This window comes from Tubulanus polymorphus, chromosome 9, assembly GCF_964204645.1.
Source record: "Tubulanus polymorphus chromosome 9, tnTubPoly1.2, whole genome shotgun sequence".
NCBI classification, from domain to species: Eukaryota; Metazoa; Nemertea; class Palaeonemertea; order Tubulaniformes; family Tubulanidae; genus Tubulanus; species Tubulanus polymorphus.
In genome coordinates, this window is record NC_134033.1 from 15,128,439 (window position 1) to 15,146,444 (window position 18,006).

Genomic DNA, 18,006 nt, shown 5'->3' on the forward strand with positions numbered 1-18,006 from the left:
ACCTGGTAATCTCACTGTGGCAAGCGAGGACCTAACAGGTAGCACTAGTGTGCATTGGGACTATTAATTTCTTGTCGCTGGTTTATTACCAGTAAGCCACAATCAGCGGGGGTTTACCACCGGTCAGCCACAATCCCTCACAATCAGCTACAGACTGCCAGGGTTTACCACCGGTCAGCCACAATCCCTCACAATCAGCTACAGACTGCCAGGGTTTACCACCAGTCAGCCACAATCAGCTACAGACAGTCACAGAGACTACTTGTTCATTCTAGACAGTAACGAAATAAACACTGCGAGAGATGGAGAACATAAAACAGTAATGAAACCGGGCGAAAAGAAAGAATGAATGACCGACGAAATGAGATGAAATGAGACCGCGTACAGATGTTACATGTAATAAATAATCCATTCACAGACAGTTACATAAAAACATACACAACAATCACAACAACTCTACAGCAGGATTTACAGCACAATCGCAACAACTCTACAGCAGGATTTACAGCACAATCGCAACAACTCTACAGCAGGATTTACAGCACAATCGCAACAACTCTACAGCAGGATTTACAGCAAAATCAAAACTCTACAGCAGGATTTACAGCACAATCGCAACAACTCTACAGCAGGATTTACAGCAAAATCAAAACTCTACAGCAGGATTTACAGCACAATCGCAACAACTCTACAGCAGGATTTACAACACAATCGCAACAAATCTACATCAGAATTTACAGCAAACTCACAGCAATTCTGTGCTGTACAAAAAATGAAAACCATTCCCCCTACAAAACATCCAGATTTGACAGTCAGGGAGAGTGGTTCTGGGGTTGGTGAGGTCAGTATGGCCGGGGTAGTCGGGGTGCTAGCTCTAGGCAGGAAGGGGTAGTCAGAGTGGTAAGGTTCTGGGATGATGAGCCAGATAGTCGGTCGGTCGGGCGGCTGATTATCAGACAACTGTAGGAATTCTATGATTGCGTATATATACACATATATCTCGCGTCTCACTCTAACGAACATAAATGTTCCACATATTTGATACAAATACCACGAATACTTGACCCTGACAGCGGTAGTTAACAATATATGAGAGTGGAGGGGGGAGGGGGAACTTCGCGGTCAATATATTAACTACTCATTCATAGTGAACAAGAAATATCCAAGAGTGTTAACCGTCAACCATCTAGAGCCACAACGCAGCCCGACTCAAGAGTTGCAATCCTTCATATTCGGTACCTTAGCAAAAAGCTTCTAGAACTCTATCAAGAAAGACAAGATTCTGGCAAGATTTCGATCTTTTAGTCTTTCATTTTCAACACGTTTTCCTGGTCCTAATAACCACATTTTCATATATTTTCATATATATATATATATATATATATATATATATATATATATATATATATATATATATATATATATATATATAGCTACTAAAATATACTCGCTAAGGCAGAATTGAATATTCATGAACACGAACACTAATACTAAAACCACGAAAAAGAGATTATCCGTATTTCTAAATTTCCTGAAATTTCAAAACTTTTAAATAATTACTTCTAATTTCCATAACTATTTCCGGATATTCAGAACTAGAACAAACCATTTCACCTGCTCTCATCAACAAAAACGCTTCACAACCCAATCACGCTCCGAACACGCCACTCAATTCTGAGTTCCCAGTTTTTACTGGATTCCAATTTTAGTCGTTAAATAATAAAATAACAGTCACTAACAGCATACGGAATACGCACAGAGCTGAATTTCTAGGTAATAATTGATAACGGGAAAAAATAGACCGATAATCGGAAATAAACTTTGCCCCACGCTTTCAAACATGACCGAACGAAATTCTTTTTTAACGTATCGGGGGCCGATATAGGGGTGGACTTTGACAGGAAGGTGACAGAATCAAATTCTTTAGAGGCCTTTTTTTCAATCATTTGGATTACAATCCGTCGCCCAGGATTTCGCCAAATCATTACGTATCAAAAAAAAAAATTTTTCTTTAAATCTCAGTTATATGTTCATCATAACTCTTCGCAAAAAAAGACATTAAAAATTTCTCAATAAGGAGGTAGATTATACGGGGATGTGTGGTTATATTTCAAGCGAGCGAAGAGACAACCGACTAGTATTTATGTATGACAGGATTGGTTTATGACTGTTCATATAAACCTCACATAGAATTACATATGAATATTTCATAAATGATTGCATTTTTATGATTTTCCTCGCCGAGGCAGAGTGGAGAAACCCGAGTATCGGTAGACTCCCGAATCAGCGGCATTCCGAGTATTCCAATCCGAAGTGTCTAGTATCGGGTGGAATTTTTTTCGAAATATGGTCTGCATGATTTTTTCTTGTGGTTTTAATGATGATGATGATAATAATAATAATAATAATAATATTTATTTATGGTACATTCTGTTCCATAAAACATCTCAAAAGACTTTCCAAATTACAGATATAAAACTTGAGTAATAGTAATTTAACTTCTATAGCGCCCTTATCATTGAAATACAATGTTCAACGGTGCTTTCCAATAAACTGGTATTATCACCCCCAGCCTATAAATCTAACCATTTATCAGTCATCTCTCCCTGGGTAGAAGTAACACCCGAGCAGCTGCTAGGCACTCAGGAGTCATCAGGCCAGGTACCCATTTACTCCTGGGTGGATAGAGGCAATGAGGATAAGTGCCTTACCCGGGGACACTACGGTAATGTACGAGGCTCGTACCCACGACCTCGCTTCCCAACGTCGAATTGCACCAACCACTCGCCCCCGCAATGCTTGCGATAAAACATTAATTGAACATTGGGCAAATAAATAAGATGATAGCATGACACATGAAAACAGAAGGCAGATCAAATATTACCAAAACAGTCAGTATCAATAGGATTTGCAACTCCTCTTTGTGGCAAAAACCAGACTTCTAAACACGTATGAGACTTCTAATACTGTGAATTGATGCCACCAGTTTTTCATTGTAAAACACAACTGAAACATTGACGTCAGATGCTGTTAAACGATACCACGTCGTATTTAACGCGGATTACCCTCACTTGCCATGGGTGGAGTCAATAACGTTCAACGGTTGCGATCGAGGGGTCGACGACGACTACGTCAAAGCTAAACTGACTGTCTTCGAAAAATGAAAATCGCCATCTGAAGAACCCATCCCCCTTAGATCCGGCTAGTCAGACTTACATTTACAACTGGTCTAAGCTTAGTTCTATAGCTAATCTAACAACTTAAGACCAGTCTAAGATCATCTTAGTGTTCTATAGACAATCTAACAGCTCAAGAACAGTCTAACATTATTTGGTTGTATAGCCAAACCCTTGTTAATGAGAATATGATATAGTATATCCTTAGTCAATAGCGAGCGGCCACAGCCGACCGGTCACCAGACTATTTACCTGACTGGTCACCACACTATCCAGACAAAATTACAAACTGTGTCAATCACTACAGCTCAATGGTCTAGTGGTTAGGACAGAGGACTGGCAAGCAGAGGGCCCAGGTTCAAATCCCAGTGTGTCTAGGATTATCAGTGACCTATAGGTTTAGGGTTCAGGCCAGTTAAGGTTAGGGACTGACCACGCACAATACCCTTTTTAATACCCTTTTTTGATAGAGTACAACCTTATGGGAACACCTTTTCAATGATATCATTTTGATATTTCTCAGATATTTGTGAGATCGATATCTCCGTTTCATCATGTTTTCAATTTACGAATGAAGCGCGTCTGAAAAGCGCAATTCGCCGACTTTTCCTTACATGTCACAGATTGAGATCAATTTACACCGATGGATGGAATATTATTCTTTGTTCATCAGTTTTGATCGTCTCACTGCACGTGTAACAGCCTTTAACACTCTGTGCAAGTTAACCTCCAAGAAAAATTGCCTCTATAAATCTCCCTATGACATCATCACTAGCTAGTTATATGGTGTATGCATATAACCTCCAAGGAAAATAGCCTCCGTATATCACCCTATGACATCATCACTACCTAGTAATTTGATATATATATTACCCCCAACAATAGAGGTAGCCTTCACGAATCCCCCTATGACATCATCGCTGGTTTATTATTTGATACATACATAGGCCCATAACATCCGAGAATGGCAGCTTCTATGAATCCCCTCATGACATCACGAATTATCTTTATTCAATATCCCATTTTCGTAATAATTACAGAGTCCCGAGGGCCCGGTTTTATAGACTGGTATCAACTTTAACCCGGGGATTAACTCAATTCATTTTCAATTGAGTCGCCCCCGGGTTGAAGTTAATGCCAGTCTATAAAACCAGGGGCCAGTTGCATAGTCACGGCTTAGATTTAAGACCAGTCTAAGACCAACTAAGTTCTATACTCGATCCAACAATTTGAGACCAGTCTTAAGATTTAAGACCACTTTTGGACGTAAGTCACGACTGCGCAACTGGGCCCAGGCCCAGATGCATATTCCATTATAATAGGCTTACATCCCCCTATGACATCATAGTCAACAGGCTGCGTTTTATAAACCCGTGACTCGCAATCTCGATCGGAAAAAAATCTCGTCTCAAAAAAACCGAACGTTACAAACTTTAGATTATTTACGGTCGACCGAGAGACAGTTACAGAACTAATCGGGCGTCGCGTGTGTATAACTTTAGACGGTTTACGTATCATTAACCGAGCGCTCGATTAAACAGAAAACCGCAGTAATTATCGGTAATTAGCCCGACCGATGAGAGATCAATCGCATTAATCAATAAACGAGATCGATATTGACACTATTGATACACTATACCGAGTTCACTTTATAAAACACCGGCAAACAGTCAGCGGCAAACAGTCAGCTTCTTTCATCCGCTGCATCTTCTCTTTAAACCCTAGTCACTTCCGCATCATTGCGGAGATAGGTAGGGAAGAGCGGGCACGTACGTGGCCTCTATTTTGGGTCGGCGCAAATCGGTAGAAAAGGCGGAACTCGTTCGACGACGTAGTCGCGACCCATCGAAAATTTTGAAAATTTGAAGCTATTTAGTCGTACATTTTTACCGTCAAAGTTATTGAGTATTTCATACTTAGTCAGTGAAACATCGACATAATATAATCAATTTCATCTTTGATAACCAGTCGACCTATTTCGGCTCATTTGCCCAGTGGTTAAACAGCTTGTCCAATACGAGTAACAGCCGAACTCAGGGTCTGTCGGGGAGGCACCTTTGCATCCAACGCACACCCCTAGGTACGGACCTGAAGAGGATGTTGAGAGGTTTGACAACCCGTTTAAACTAAACTAAACTATTCGATTTCCGAATTCAGTTTTGCAGTTTCTGGGCTTTGATCTGACTTGTGAAGGATAAAATCGGGTAGTATTGAAAAGGCCAGCTGAATAATTTGCACTATCCAAGCCAAGCGCTGGTAGGGGGCCACGAGCAGGGGGAGCTTTAGGGGGTATATTCCCCCTTGAAGTCCCCCCCAATCACAGCGCTTGTAACAAACGACATTAGGCTTCTGTTGGATTTCCCGTTAAATGGACCAATCAGGAACATTTTACCGAACAAGGAAGTATTTTCGCCAGTTAGTCAAATCTTTGTCATGCGGCGTCATGCGCGAAGATGTACCCGTAATGAAATCACGCGTCGCGAGACCAGGGGGCTGGCTGGTTGAAGCGAGTTCGGGGAGCGATACCACACCCCTGGCAAGCGAGGATGACAGTAAGTCAAATCGCTTTGTTACCGCTATTTATGATATCGATTCGCTATTAATAATACAGATTGAACCGGTCAACGTTATCAATGTTTCATCTTTGTTCAGCTGTTAACTGGCTATATTACTGCACAATAAATTCAGTACACAATATCTAAATACGCTCAATCTCTTCAACTTAAACCAACGATCAATATGAAGAGTTTATACGATGAACTGGTGAAATACGACCAGTCTAAGAATTAAGGGAGACTACGTAGGGAATGCAGGGTCGGATTAGACAATCAGAAATTCCCCTCGACTCTCATTCATCAGTAATCTAGAGGGTAAGACACTCAGTAATAACTTTCACATTTCTGTTCAAATTAACCAGTTATTAAGGGGGGAAATACCCTCAATAACATCCTTCATATTTCTGTTCAAATTAATCAGTTATCAACAGTAAGACCCTCAGTAACATCTTTCATATTTCTGTTCAAATTAATCAGTAATCAACAGTAAGACCCTCAGTAACATCTTTCATATTTCTGTTCAAATTAATCAGTAATCACCAGTAAGACCCTCAGTAAGAACTTTCAAATTTCCGTTCAAATTAATCAGTAATCAACAGTAAGACCCTCAATAACATCCTTCATATTTCTGTTCAAATTAATCAGTTATTAAGGAGGCAAGACCCTCCAGACTTCATATTTCTATTCAACTAATTAGTAAATCGACAGTAAGACCCTCAGTAACAACTATTAGATTCCTCAACATACATCAAACAAATCAAACCGGGACCAAAAAATTACAAAATAGCAAAAATACATAAAGCTTTCAGTATTTTTGAATACATTTAATACCGTGAATAGATGTCAGGGGCGTCTGCTAGAGATACACATGTATGTGATATTAATTTTACCTGTTTCTCAGTTAAATAATCAATAACGACTGCATATAGACAATGATGTAGTTTATTATTAATCCGTGTTTGAGGCGACGGTGGTCGTGGTGCTGCTGCTGCGCTCGGCGTCCGTGGAGGGAGCTGTTACTGCGTCAATAGTCAACATACTGAATACTACGTATCATAAAATACAGTCAACAACATCTGTGACATCAGTATCGGAGAGAGAGCACGGCTTTTATTAGTACGGTAAACGCTCAACAGGTGGTAGCACTATCTGGCTTTTGTTGCTTACGGCAGTGTCCAACAGATGGCAGCACTATCTGGCCGATATAGCAGCAGTACAAGCAACAGCTTATATCAGTTACGGTGATATCCAACAGATGACAGCACCGTCTAGCCGTCATGCATCAGATTTGATCAGTTACAGTTCTGTTCAACAGATGACAGCCCTGTCTGGATTGAGACAGCCATACCAATTCATTAGTTACGGTAATTACCAACAGATGACAGCACTATCTAAGCTCCACGAGACATTAGTTCGAGTGAGTATCCGCAAGGTGACAGCACTTTCCACGGAAAGTTTTCGCATGGTATGTTTAAAGCGAACACCGAGTAGAAGACAGCACTTTCCGGACCGCAGGGAAATATCAATGTAGTGGATTAGTATCGATATCATACAACAGAGTGCGCCGCTAGCTATCAATACAACCCACCAGTACTATTCAGTACTATTCCAAATTGCTAAATTTATGTTTCGCTTTGGCCTTTTTATGCAATTGTAATTATCTCATGTTCACAGGCATATATTTTTTGTTTTCATGTTGAAATTTTTACATTCTTTTACTTTTGTTTTGTATTGTTATGTATTGTATCGTGTGGTGTGGTGTGGTGTGGTGTGGTATGGTATGGTATGGTATGGTATGGTATTGTATTGTATTGTATTGCTGTAACTGACTGCAACGATGAAATACTGTAAAATACCAACTTACCTCAATTCAAAGGTTGCCGATTAGATGTTTTATCCAAACTTCTTTCGTCTTACGGTTAATCTTCTAGTTCCACACCTCCAGCGTGACCCGTGTCCAGTACGACCTATATGAACTCTGTCCGATGAACCTATATGCCATTCGTCTGCTGGGACCTGTATCATGACCTGTATCATTCATTGTTTACAATTCATACTAATTACATAACATTTAACAGAAAAAGTCAGACATTTCAACATGAATAGGCTTAACAAAAACGATACCTTGTTTCTCCTAATCGGCCGGGTCACTTTTTTTTAAAAATACATTAAAATTTGTAGGCCTAATCATTTCTGTAACTGCCGGGTCTGTTATTTTTCCCTTGATCATGATTTAGAAAAAAATTTGTAATCATTTCTATAACTGCCGGGTCTGTTTATTGTTACATTGATCATGATTTTTTTTTTAAAGTAACGTACAGGGTAGATAGGTGACTACCCGGATCAACTTGTAAGCTCAGCAGAGCGGAGAAACAAAGTATCAACTTTTTTTTAGCCATTAATAAATAAATAGAAGAATCTTCGGGGCGTGTCTGAAAAATTATATCTAAAATAAATTACGTATATTATTATTATGCATCATCATTACAACGTCTCGGGAATTCACCTGGAAACAACTCCGTATCAGTTTCATCAACACCTATCTCTAGAGCCCGAGTTTCCATCAATCCTGAAATAAATTTCATCAGATTCTCGCTAGCGGATTTCGATGAATTTGCTTGGCGTCGCCCACACGACAGTAACTGTTCTGGTGGGCGATGCTGGACTCATCTACGTTAGATAGGTGTCGACTGATGCTGCACAGAGATTCGAAATAAAACACGAGATGAGATTGTTATTTTAACGAACAACACGAAGAGACAAGCTACACTTGTCATTGTTTCAAATGTCAAGGTCGTCGAAACGTTCTAATAGTGTCGCATATGAAGACCTGTCTGACAGACGGGTCGAGTGCTGGCAGTGCCTCTAGTCTCCTGACACAGAGAGGGGGAGAGGGGGAGGGTGTTCTAAACATCACTACTCTCTTAGTTTTGAAAATGGCTCATAGAATTGAATCTAAACGTCACTACTCTCTTAGTTTTGAAAATGGCTCATAGAATTGAATCTAAACGTCACTACTCTCTTAGTTTTGAAAATGTCTCATAGAATCGAGTCTAAACGTCACTACTCCATTAGTTTTGAAAATGTCTTATAGAATTGAGTCTAAACGCCACTCTACTCTCTTAGATTTACAAAAGGGCTCACTGGATTGAGTCGAAACCAGTACTCTTAGTTTTTCAAAAAGGCTCGGATTGAGTCTAAACGTCATTATTCTCCCAGTTTTGAAAAAGTCTCATAGAATTGAGTCTAAACGTCACTATTCTCTTAGTTTTGAAAATGTCTCATAGAATTGAGTCTAAACGTCATTACTCACATATTTTCAAAAATACTGTATAGAGTTATTACCTCACAAATCTCTCAGTTTATTTTTCATGATTGAGGCGTGTTCATACGAAGGTGTCATATATCCAGCTACCTTCCGACGACAGCGAGAGGGGGTGTCTTATACCAAGTCCCCTGTGACGGTAAGCACGTAGGAGGGGGTGTCTTATACCTAGCCCCCCTGTAACGGTAAGCACGGAGGAGGGGGTGTCATATCGCTATATCTATTCGGAGTAGGTAGAGAGGGTCTTATGTTACATCTGAGTGCGAAGATACCCGCGAGACAATAGAAATACAATCATGACTTATATATTCCTAGATGTCGTCTACAATATCTGCTATACATGAGATCGCAGTTTCAGTTTTGAAATGAACTTCACGACGCTTTGTTAACCCTTTCAGTGCTGACTTATTAATACCCTGTATAGTGCTGGAGATAATTTGAAAATTTTAAAAAATTCCACCCTAGTGTGTTGAATAATGGGAATACCGCTATAGTGCGTCTACACCGCGGCGCGGTGTATCGTTAGTTACTAATATTTCACTATGTTTGACTGATGCTGCCATTTTTCAAGAGAGATAATTACTAATTACATCAATACACCGCAGTGCGATGTACTAGCAAAATCCATCACTGATTTATACACCGCACTGTGGTGTAGACGCACTGAAAGGGTTAATACAATTGCACGACTACCTCGGGAAGTCCTCGCTACATCTCGGGCGACTTGTCTGAGTCGACAGGATTGGGATAATCAGTCCGCGAGGGTCTCTATGTATCACTAGTGGTATCAGGCAGGTATCACTAGCCGTATCAGGCAGGTATCACTAGCGGTATCAGGCAGGTATCACTAGCGGTATCAGGAAGGTATCACTAGCGGTATCAGGCAGGTATCACTAGCGGTATCAGGCAGGTATCACTAGCGGTATCAGGCAGGTATCACTAGTGGTATCAGGCAGGTATCACTAGCGGTATCAGGAAGGTATCAACGTCTATTTCGTTAATGATATTTTTCCGCTTTAATTAACTATGCTGTAGTAACGTTGAGGAGGCGCGCGACGAGGCAGTCACTGCTGCCTACAGGTATTAATTATACCAATCACTCGAGCAAATTCATCTGACGCAGAACGATCTGACAACTTCGTTCGTCTGCCAGTCTGTTGTACTTCACAGTCAGTAACTTCAACCGGGTGGCCACTGACTAGCTATTTCCCAGACTATTCCCCGACATGCACCTAGTTCTCCCTGACTTGATCTGCTAAGAATCTAATCAATCAACACAGTCAAATAGACGGAAACTGTTTGATTTTATGCGCCATCTCAACAAACTTCCGCTGTAAGTGTCCACCCTGTTCCATTACCATGACCCATTGACTTGATTCATATCTAAGTACAGCGTTTAAACTCAAAAGCTAAATCTTTATCGAGAACCGCCGAAATGGGTCCATAATTTCGAGATCTTTCGGAATGTTTAAAGAAGTTTCCGTAAGTCGCGAAAATGTGTCGAGTAAATGAAACGAAACTTACCGGTAAGTCGTTATCGACCGAATCTTCCGGGTCCGATTCTTCTTTAGCTACTCGTATAGGTGGCGGCACCGTCTGCGGCGGAGGAGCCGACGTCGTCGTCGGGATGGAAGATTTGTTGATAAGTTCCATGACTTGCGCGGTGATGTCGTTGGAGTGCTCCGGCGGCGGGGGCGGAGGCGGTAGGTCGTCGTTGTTCAAACGGTTTTTCTGGAAAAATATGTAACGGAAAGAATTGATTTTTTGAAATTTTTGAGAAAAATTTAACCCTTTCATTTTCACACCCTATAACGCCGGCTACTTTATCAACGGCCAGTTGCATAGTCAAATAATTTCTAACTCTTAAGATTGGTCTTAAAGTGTTAGATTGGCTATAGAACCAGCATGGTCGTAGACTAGCCTGGAATGAGCAACTGACCCCAGGGTATAGAACTAACACGGTCTTAGACCGGTCTTAAAATCAAAGCAATGATTATGGAAACGACCCCTGGTACCACTAGAAAGAGATATCTAAATACGGTAAGGAATTGCTGATATTTGGGGATTCAAGACAAGTAATAATTGACAAATGGCTATTCATACGTAATCTTTATATCATGAAACCTTCGTGAAAAAAATTATCCAACAAACTTGAACAACTGGGGCTGGGGAAGTAAATAGAGTGACTCCGATATTCAGTTCATCCCCGAGATTAGGCAAGAATGAATAGAGGTCTATTATATATAGAGCATTGTAAATCAGAGATTCTATGACTATTGGATGAATTAGGGAGGTTTACTCCCACCTCCCTGGATGAATAGAGGTTGCCAAACTGCTGCTGCTGCTGCTGCTGGTAGAGAATATCGGGAATTGAGGAGAGTATTCTCACTGTGATGTTACATTTTATCCTCTATCCATCTCTATCTCACTAATAACGGCAGAAGCTTTTAAAATGTATTTCGCTACTTAAAAATATCAACCGTCAAATGATATACGCGGCGAACGAGACAAGAGGGGGGGAGAGAGAGAAAGAGGGAAAGGAGAGGAGAGAGAGGGAGAAAACATCCCTCGCCATCTCTACCCTCAACAGTAACATTACCCCATCAAGTATTTCATACAGATCCCGCACAGAGATGTAGGTGGCGAAAGAAATAAAAGGAAAATAGTTGATATCCAAACGCCACACTGGAGAAGCTACCTGGGCTTCCTTTTATTCAAATTTTAATTGTTCTCAGATGTAATTTCACCCAGCATTTTTTTTTAACAAGGAAAATGAAAAAAAAAAAAAACGAAAGTCTTACATCTCTACCCGCGTGCCTCCCCTTTCACCCCCCCTCCCCACGATAGCTCCTCCCTCTGTATCTGATTCTATCCCCTCGTGGACCCCCTAAACAGCATTCGCGTGAATCATGCCGACCACGTACAACTGTATATACATCATACATATGATTAAACACATCCGAATGTCTACTGACTGCGCAGTATTCAACAGGGCACCAGTCTCACAGGACACCAGTCTCACAGGGCATCAGTCTCACAGGGCACCAGTCTCATTGTTATCATACAAGCGCGTGGATATTCAATTAGCGTTAAATGACTAATCACTTGATCATCAGTGAATTCATTACAAATCATTATCACACAAGTATCTAGAACCGCATTAGTCGCATTAGTCGCCAGTTAGTTCGTCGTAATTCGGCCTGTACATCAGAAACGGACCGCTAAGAATGGACCGAATCAATGCAGAGTGTTCGCACACGTTCTAAAATCAGACCACTGGTTCAGCTAAAAACACGACACTGCGATTGACAGACAATTGAAGTTTCTATTGACTCGGAGAAATGGTCCGTTTTGAAACTTAGAATAAAACTGGACTGGTCTTACGTTCTAAAGTGGAATGGACCGTACTTAGGAGGCGTGAACGCTTGGTCGATTCTAATTTAGAACGTTCTAAATAAAGCGGTGTATAGAATAATGATATACCTCATTTTTGTTATTGATCGGCTGATTTCCTTGTTCCCATTTCGAAGCCATCTGAATTGTTTCCAACGTTTTCTGTTGAGTCGATTTATTTTCGTCCAGTAACGTAACTTCATAGAACTCCTGAATATCTGTAAACAACGAAAGAAAAATACATCACAAACTGAACTGAATATCTTCGTAACATTTTAATAAATATTTCTTATTTCATATGGATGAATGCACTTAAATCCTTTCAGTGCTAACATTAATACCCGTAAGCGCTGGAGACATTTTGAAAATTTAAAAAATTCCACCCTAACAGGAATTTTGTTTCATACAACAGGAATACCCCGTCTACACCACGGTGCAGTGTATCGATAGTTACAATCTACTAATATTTCAATTTGCCCTGAATAACTGACATACCGCTATTGTGCATCTATACTGCGGTGCGGTGTATCATTAGTTACTGATATTTCAATTTAAACTGAATAACTGGCATACCGCTGTAGTACATCTACACTGCGATACAGTGTATTGTTAGTTATTGATATTTCAAGTGCTGTCATCTTTCAATAGAGATCAAAGCTAGAATCTTCAATAACATCAATACATCGCGATGCGATGAACTTGCGAAGCCCATCACTTGATTTAAACACTGTACTGCTATGTAGACGCACTGAAAGGGTTAAGACCAGGTAATTAGGCACCGGGGGTAAAGGGTTAACATTTCAGGGTTATTAAAGATCAGCGCCGAAATATTCCGCGCGGCCCACGGGTCAACAATATAACCGTCGGCGACGATGCGAAAATAATAACGCCATCGGCGACGCTCAACAATACACCGGTAACCGACGACGATGTTTGTTCGCTAAGAGAAACGACGATACCGATGCGGAGCGACGAACGGACGGAGAGAATCAAACATATTGAATAAATATCAGTATCACAACTACACAGTATCGATACACATCGTCGTGCGAGAGAGATTGATTCGAGATCTCAAATACTGACTGCTGATATATCAAATTGATATCTCATGCCAAACATCAAATACTACTTTCTACATACGTTTATGTATTGTACGCATGGATTGAATTGTTAAGCGATATTGAACATCTCCCCCTTCCCTCTCCCTCTCCCTCTCCCCCTCTCTTTCCTCTATTCTCCTATCAAGTACATACATATATATATATATATGTCTGTTTGAATAGTAGGATTGTTCATTATTATTACGAATGTTTTGTAGCTGCTCGATAGAAGTTTTATAGAGTCACACGTATTAGATTGTGTTTACACAGATAGATAGATAGATGAAGAACTAGTCAAATATAGACACAACGTCGTCGTATATAATCACTACCAGTTACATCGTGACTGAGCAACAGAAATGGGTAACTTACCAACCGGGTACTGTACCATCTAACCGGGTACTGTACCATCTAACCGCGTACTGTACCATCTTACCGGGTACTGTACCATCTAACCGGGTACTGTACCATCTAACCGGGTACTGTACCATCTAACCGGGTACTGTACCATCTAACCGGGTACTGTACCATCTAACCGGGTACTGCACCATCTAACCGGGTACTGTACCATCTAACCGGGTACTGTACCATCTAACCGGGTACTGTACCATCTAACCGGGTACTGTACCATCTAACCGGGTACTGTACCATCTAACCGGGTACTGTACCATCTAACCGGGTACTGCACCATCTAACCGGGTACTGTACCATCTAACCGGGTACTGTACCATCTAACCGGGTACTGCACCATCTAACCGGGTACTGTGCCATTAAACTGGGTATTATACCCAGTGAACTGGATACTGTACCAACGACCTGGGTACTGTTCCCTGAACTGAGACATTACTGTTGTAGCATCACTGCCGGTACCAAATTAGCATTAGCAGTACCCGAGCATTACAGGTACCCTAGCATTACCTCATTGAAAAAAAAATTAAAATGTGCCGCCATCAGTGAACTTCGCTATTAATATTCTACTATTTCAACTCGTGTTGATTTATAGTAAATATTTCTCCTCTCGCATCGCGCGTGCGCTGCTAAAACTTACAGCCCGCCGAATATTAACTGCCATAATATTTACATAATCAAATATTCAAATATTTATCTCTTCAGATATTTATCACAAGCAGAGCGCGGGATAGCGGCGGGTAGGAGAGATTGAGGGTAACGCGAGGTTGTCAAAGATTCCTCTATCGCAGCGTTTTGGCTGCTCTGCGAAACATCGATATTACTTTTTGACGACGAAAACCGCACCGCCGCGCTCGCTAAACATCGCGCTCTCTCTCTCTCGTCTTAAATTGTTGTATCGCCACGACAACGGTCGACGATTTGATTTCCGTCTGGTTTTGCGCGACGCGGAAACATTTGATGATCGATTAAGACATTAGAACACTTAACGTTCAATTTTACTTGAAATGTTGTAACTCTTTCAACTTAACCCCTTATTCTCCATATCAGTAATGATTGAGTTGGATGATACAGTAGACTCCGCTTAAGATCTTTTTGACTTGAGAGCGATATCTGAGTTGGATGATACAGTAGACTCCGCTCAAGTCGGATCTTTTGATTTGAGAGTGATATCTGAGTTGGATGGTACAGTAGACTCCGCTCAAGTCTGATCTTTTGACTTGAGAGTGATATCTGAGTTGGATGATACAGTAGACTCCGCTTAAGATCTTTTTGACTTGAGAGTGATATCTGAGTTGGATGATACAGTAGACTCCGCTCAAGTCTGATCTTTTGAATTGAGAGTGATATCTGAGTTGGATGATACAGTAGACTCCGCTCAAGTCTGATCTATTGACTTGAGAGTGATATCTGAGTTGGATGGTACAGTAGACTCCGCTCAAGTCTGACCTATCGACTTGAGAGTGATATCTGAGTTGGATGGTACAGTAGACTCCGCTCAAGTCTGATCTATCGACTTGAGAGTGATATCTGAGTTGGATGGTACAGTAGACTCCGCTCAAGTCTGACCTATCGACTTGAGAGTGATATCTGAGTTGGATGGTACAGTAGACTCCGCTCAAGTCTGATCTTTTGACTAGAGTGATATCTGAGTTGGATGGTACAGTAGACTCCGCTCAAGTCTGATCTTTTGACTTGAGAGTGATATCTGAGTTGGATGATACAGTAGACTCCGCTCAAGTCTGACCTATCAACTTGAGAGTGATATCTGAGTTGGATGATACAGTAGACTCCGCTTAAGATCTTTTTGACTTGAGAGCGATATCTGAGCTGGATGATACAGTAGACTCCGCTTAAGATCTTTTTGACTTGAGAGCGATATCTGAGTTGGATGATACAGTAGACTCCGCTTAAGATCTTTTTGACTTGAGAGCGATTTCTGAGTTGGATAGTACAGTAGACTCCGCTCAAATCAGATCTTTTGAATTGAGAGTATTAAGTTGGATAGTACAGTAGACTCCGCTTAAGATCTTTTTGACTTGAGAGCGATATCTGAGTTGGATGATACAGTAGACTCCGCTTAAGATCTTTTTGACTTGAGAGTGATATCTGAGTTGGATGGTACAGTAGACTCCGCTCAAGTCGGATCTTTTGACTTGAGAGTGATATCTGAGTTGGATGGTACAGTAGACTCTGCTCAAGTCGGATCTTTTGACTTGAGAGTGATATCTGAGTTGGATGATACAGTAGACTCCGCTCAAGTCTGACCTATCGACTTGAGAGTGATATCTGAGTTGGATGATACAGTAGACTCCGCTTAAGATCTTTTTGACTTGAGAGTGATATCTGAGTTGGATGGTACAGTAGATTCTGCTCAAGTCGGATCATCCAGGACAACATTTGCCCAAACTTGAGAGTACTATGCGAGTTGAATGGAACAGCAGACCGAAGACACCGATGCCCAAACGACATCAAGTCAAACTCACAGCATTCAATAGTAAATAACCTTTAACCTTTCATCAGCTCTCACTCATTAATCACTGACTGATTTAATCTAACGATCAACCTCCCTGTACCTCCCCCCTAACCTCCCTCCCCTCCGTATAACCTCCCTTCTAATTCATTATCAAAAACACGTCCATCACCGGAACGCTGCAATGAATGATGCGACGTTTTCTGAAACGTACTAAAAAAAATAAAACGAACTAAAAATCACCATCGACGTAGCTGTCCGAGTTGCCGTGACAACGAGAAAATAACATGTTGATTGAGAACACTGAGAGATAACAGTCACTGACCCCGGAACAGGAGCCATCATCGGGAGACAATCACTGGAACAATCATCGGGAGACAATCACTGGAGCCATCATCGGGAGTCCGGATTAATAATCACTGGGTCCATCATTGTGAGCCCGGGTTGACAATCACTGGGTCCATCATTGTGAGCCCGGGTTGACAATCACTGGGTCCATCATTGTGAGCCCGGGTTGACAATCACTGGGTCCATCATTGTGAGCCCGGGTTGACAATCACTGGGTCCATCATTGTGAGCCCGGGTTGACAATCACTGGGTCCATCATTGTGAGCCCGGGTTGACAATCACTGGGTCCATCATTGTGAGCCCGGGTTGACAATCATTAACCCAGACCAGGAGCCCTGGTTACTATTACTGGAGCCCGTAACGATCAGGAGCCCCAGTTGACAATCACTAACCCCAGTTCAGGAGCCCTCATCGGGAAACAATCACTGGAGCAATCATTAGGAGTACGGGTTGACAATCACTGGGTCCATCATTGTGAGCCCCGGTTGACAATCACTGACCCAGACCAGGAGCCCCGGTTGACAATCACTGACCCCAGATCAGGAGCCCCAGTTGACTCCAAAGCCCCGGATGACAATGAATTGAATGTTTGCAACATTATATGCAGTACAGATACAGTGATGACAGGTTCTATTGACTCTGTATAAACAATCTAGTTCGTAAGCTAATTATTACTAGTTATACTACTATTTACATCACAGACCCTCGATGATCATCATCATAATTCAAACGAGACATCGCGCATTTTTAAACGTAGCAGATAAATATTTAGACGACAAACATAATACGGTCATAAGTAACGAAGTGTTTGATATTTAAGAGCAGTGATGTATCGGCTCTCGTTCACTCTCTCTCTCTTCATATCACATTAGAGTTAACCTTTCATCTGAATGGGATCTATACACATCACAGAACGAGGGGGGAGAGGGGAGCGGGGAGTTGAGGGGGAGTAACGTTATCCATTATTGTTTACACACTTTCATCTTGTAAACCGCGCGACAGGTTTCCATGGTAAAAACCGGCAATCGTCGAAAAACATGGCCGCGAACATTGACGTCTCGACGGCCGGGGAGAGACGGACAGAGAGACAGACTGAGAGGTAGAGGAAGGAGAGAGGGAGAGAGAGGGAGGGAGGGGAGGGAGAGACAGCTAAGTTCAGAATGAAATACATTGATATCAAAATATCTCACACACGCTTAAGTACATACACACGTATATATATAAATAT

General features: G+C 41.4%; 1 protein-coding gene across 2 annotated transcripts in view; it reads right to left on the reverse strand.

Annotated features, from left to right (window-relative positions):
- The window catches only part of LOC141911007 (disks large homolog 1-like), a 77,614-nt gene that overhangs the window by 53,253 nt on the left and 6,355 nt on the right, over nt 1–18,006 (reverse strand). For both annotated transcript variants that reach the window (XM_074801944.1, XM_074801943.1), the window contains exons 3-4: nt 12,540–12,667; nt 10,581–10,787 (exon numbers count right to left, since the gene is read on the reverse strand). In XM_074801944.1, coding sequence (XP_074658045.1) covers nt 10,581–10,787; nt 12,540–12,667 — 335 coding nt within the window. The remainder of the gene's footprint in view (nt 1–10,580; nt 10,788–12,539; nt 12,668–18,006) is intronic.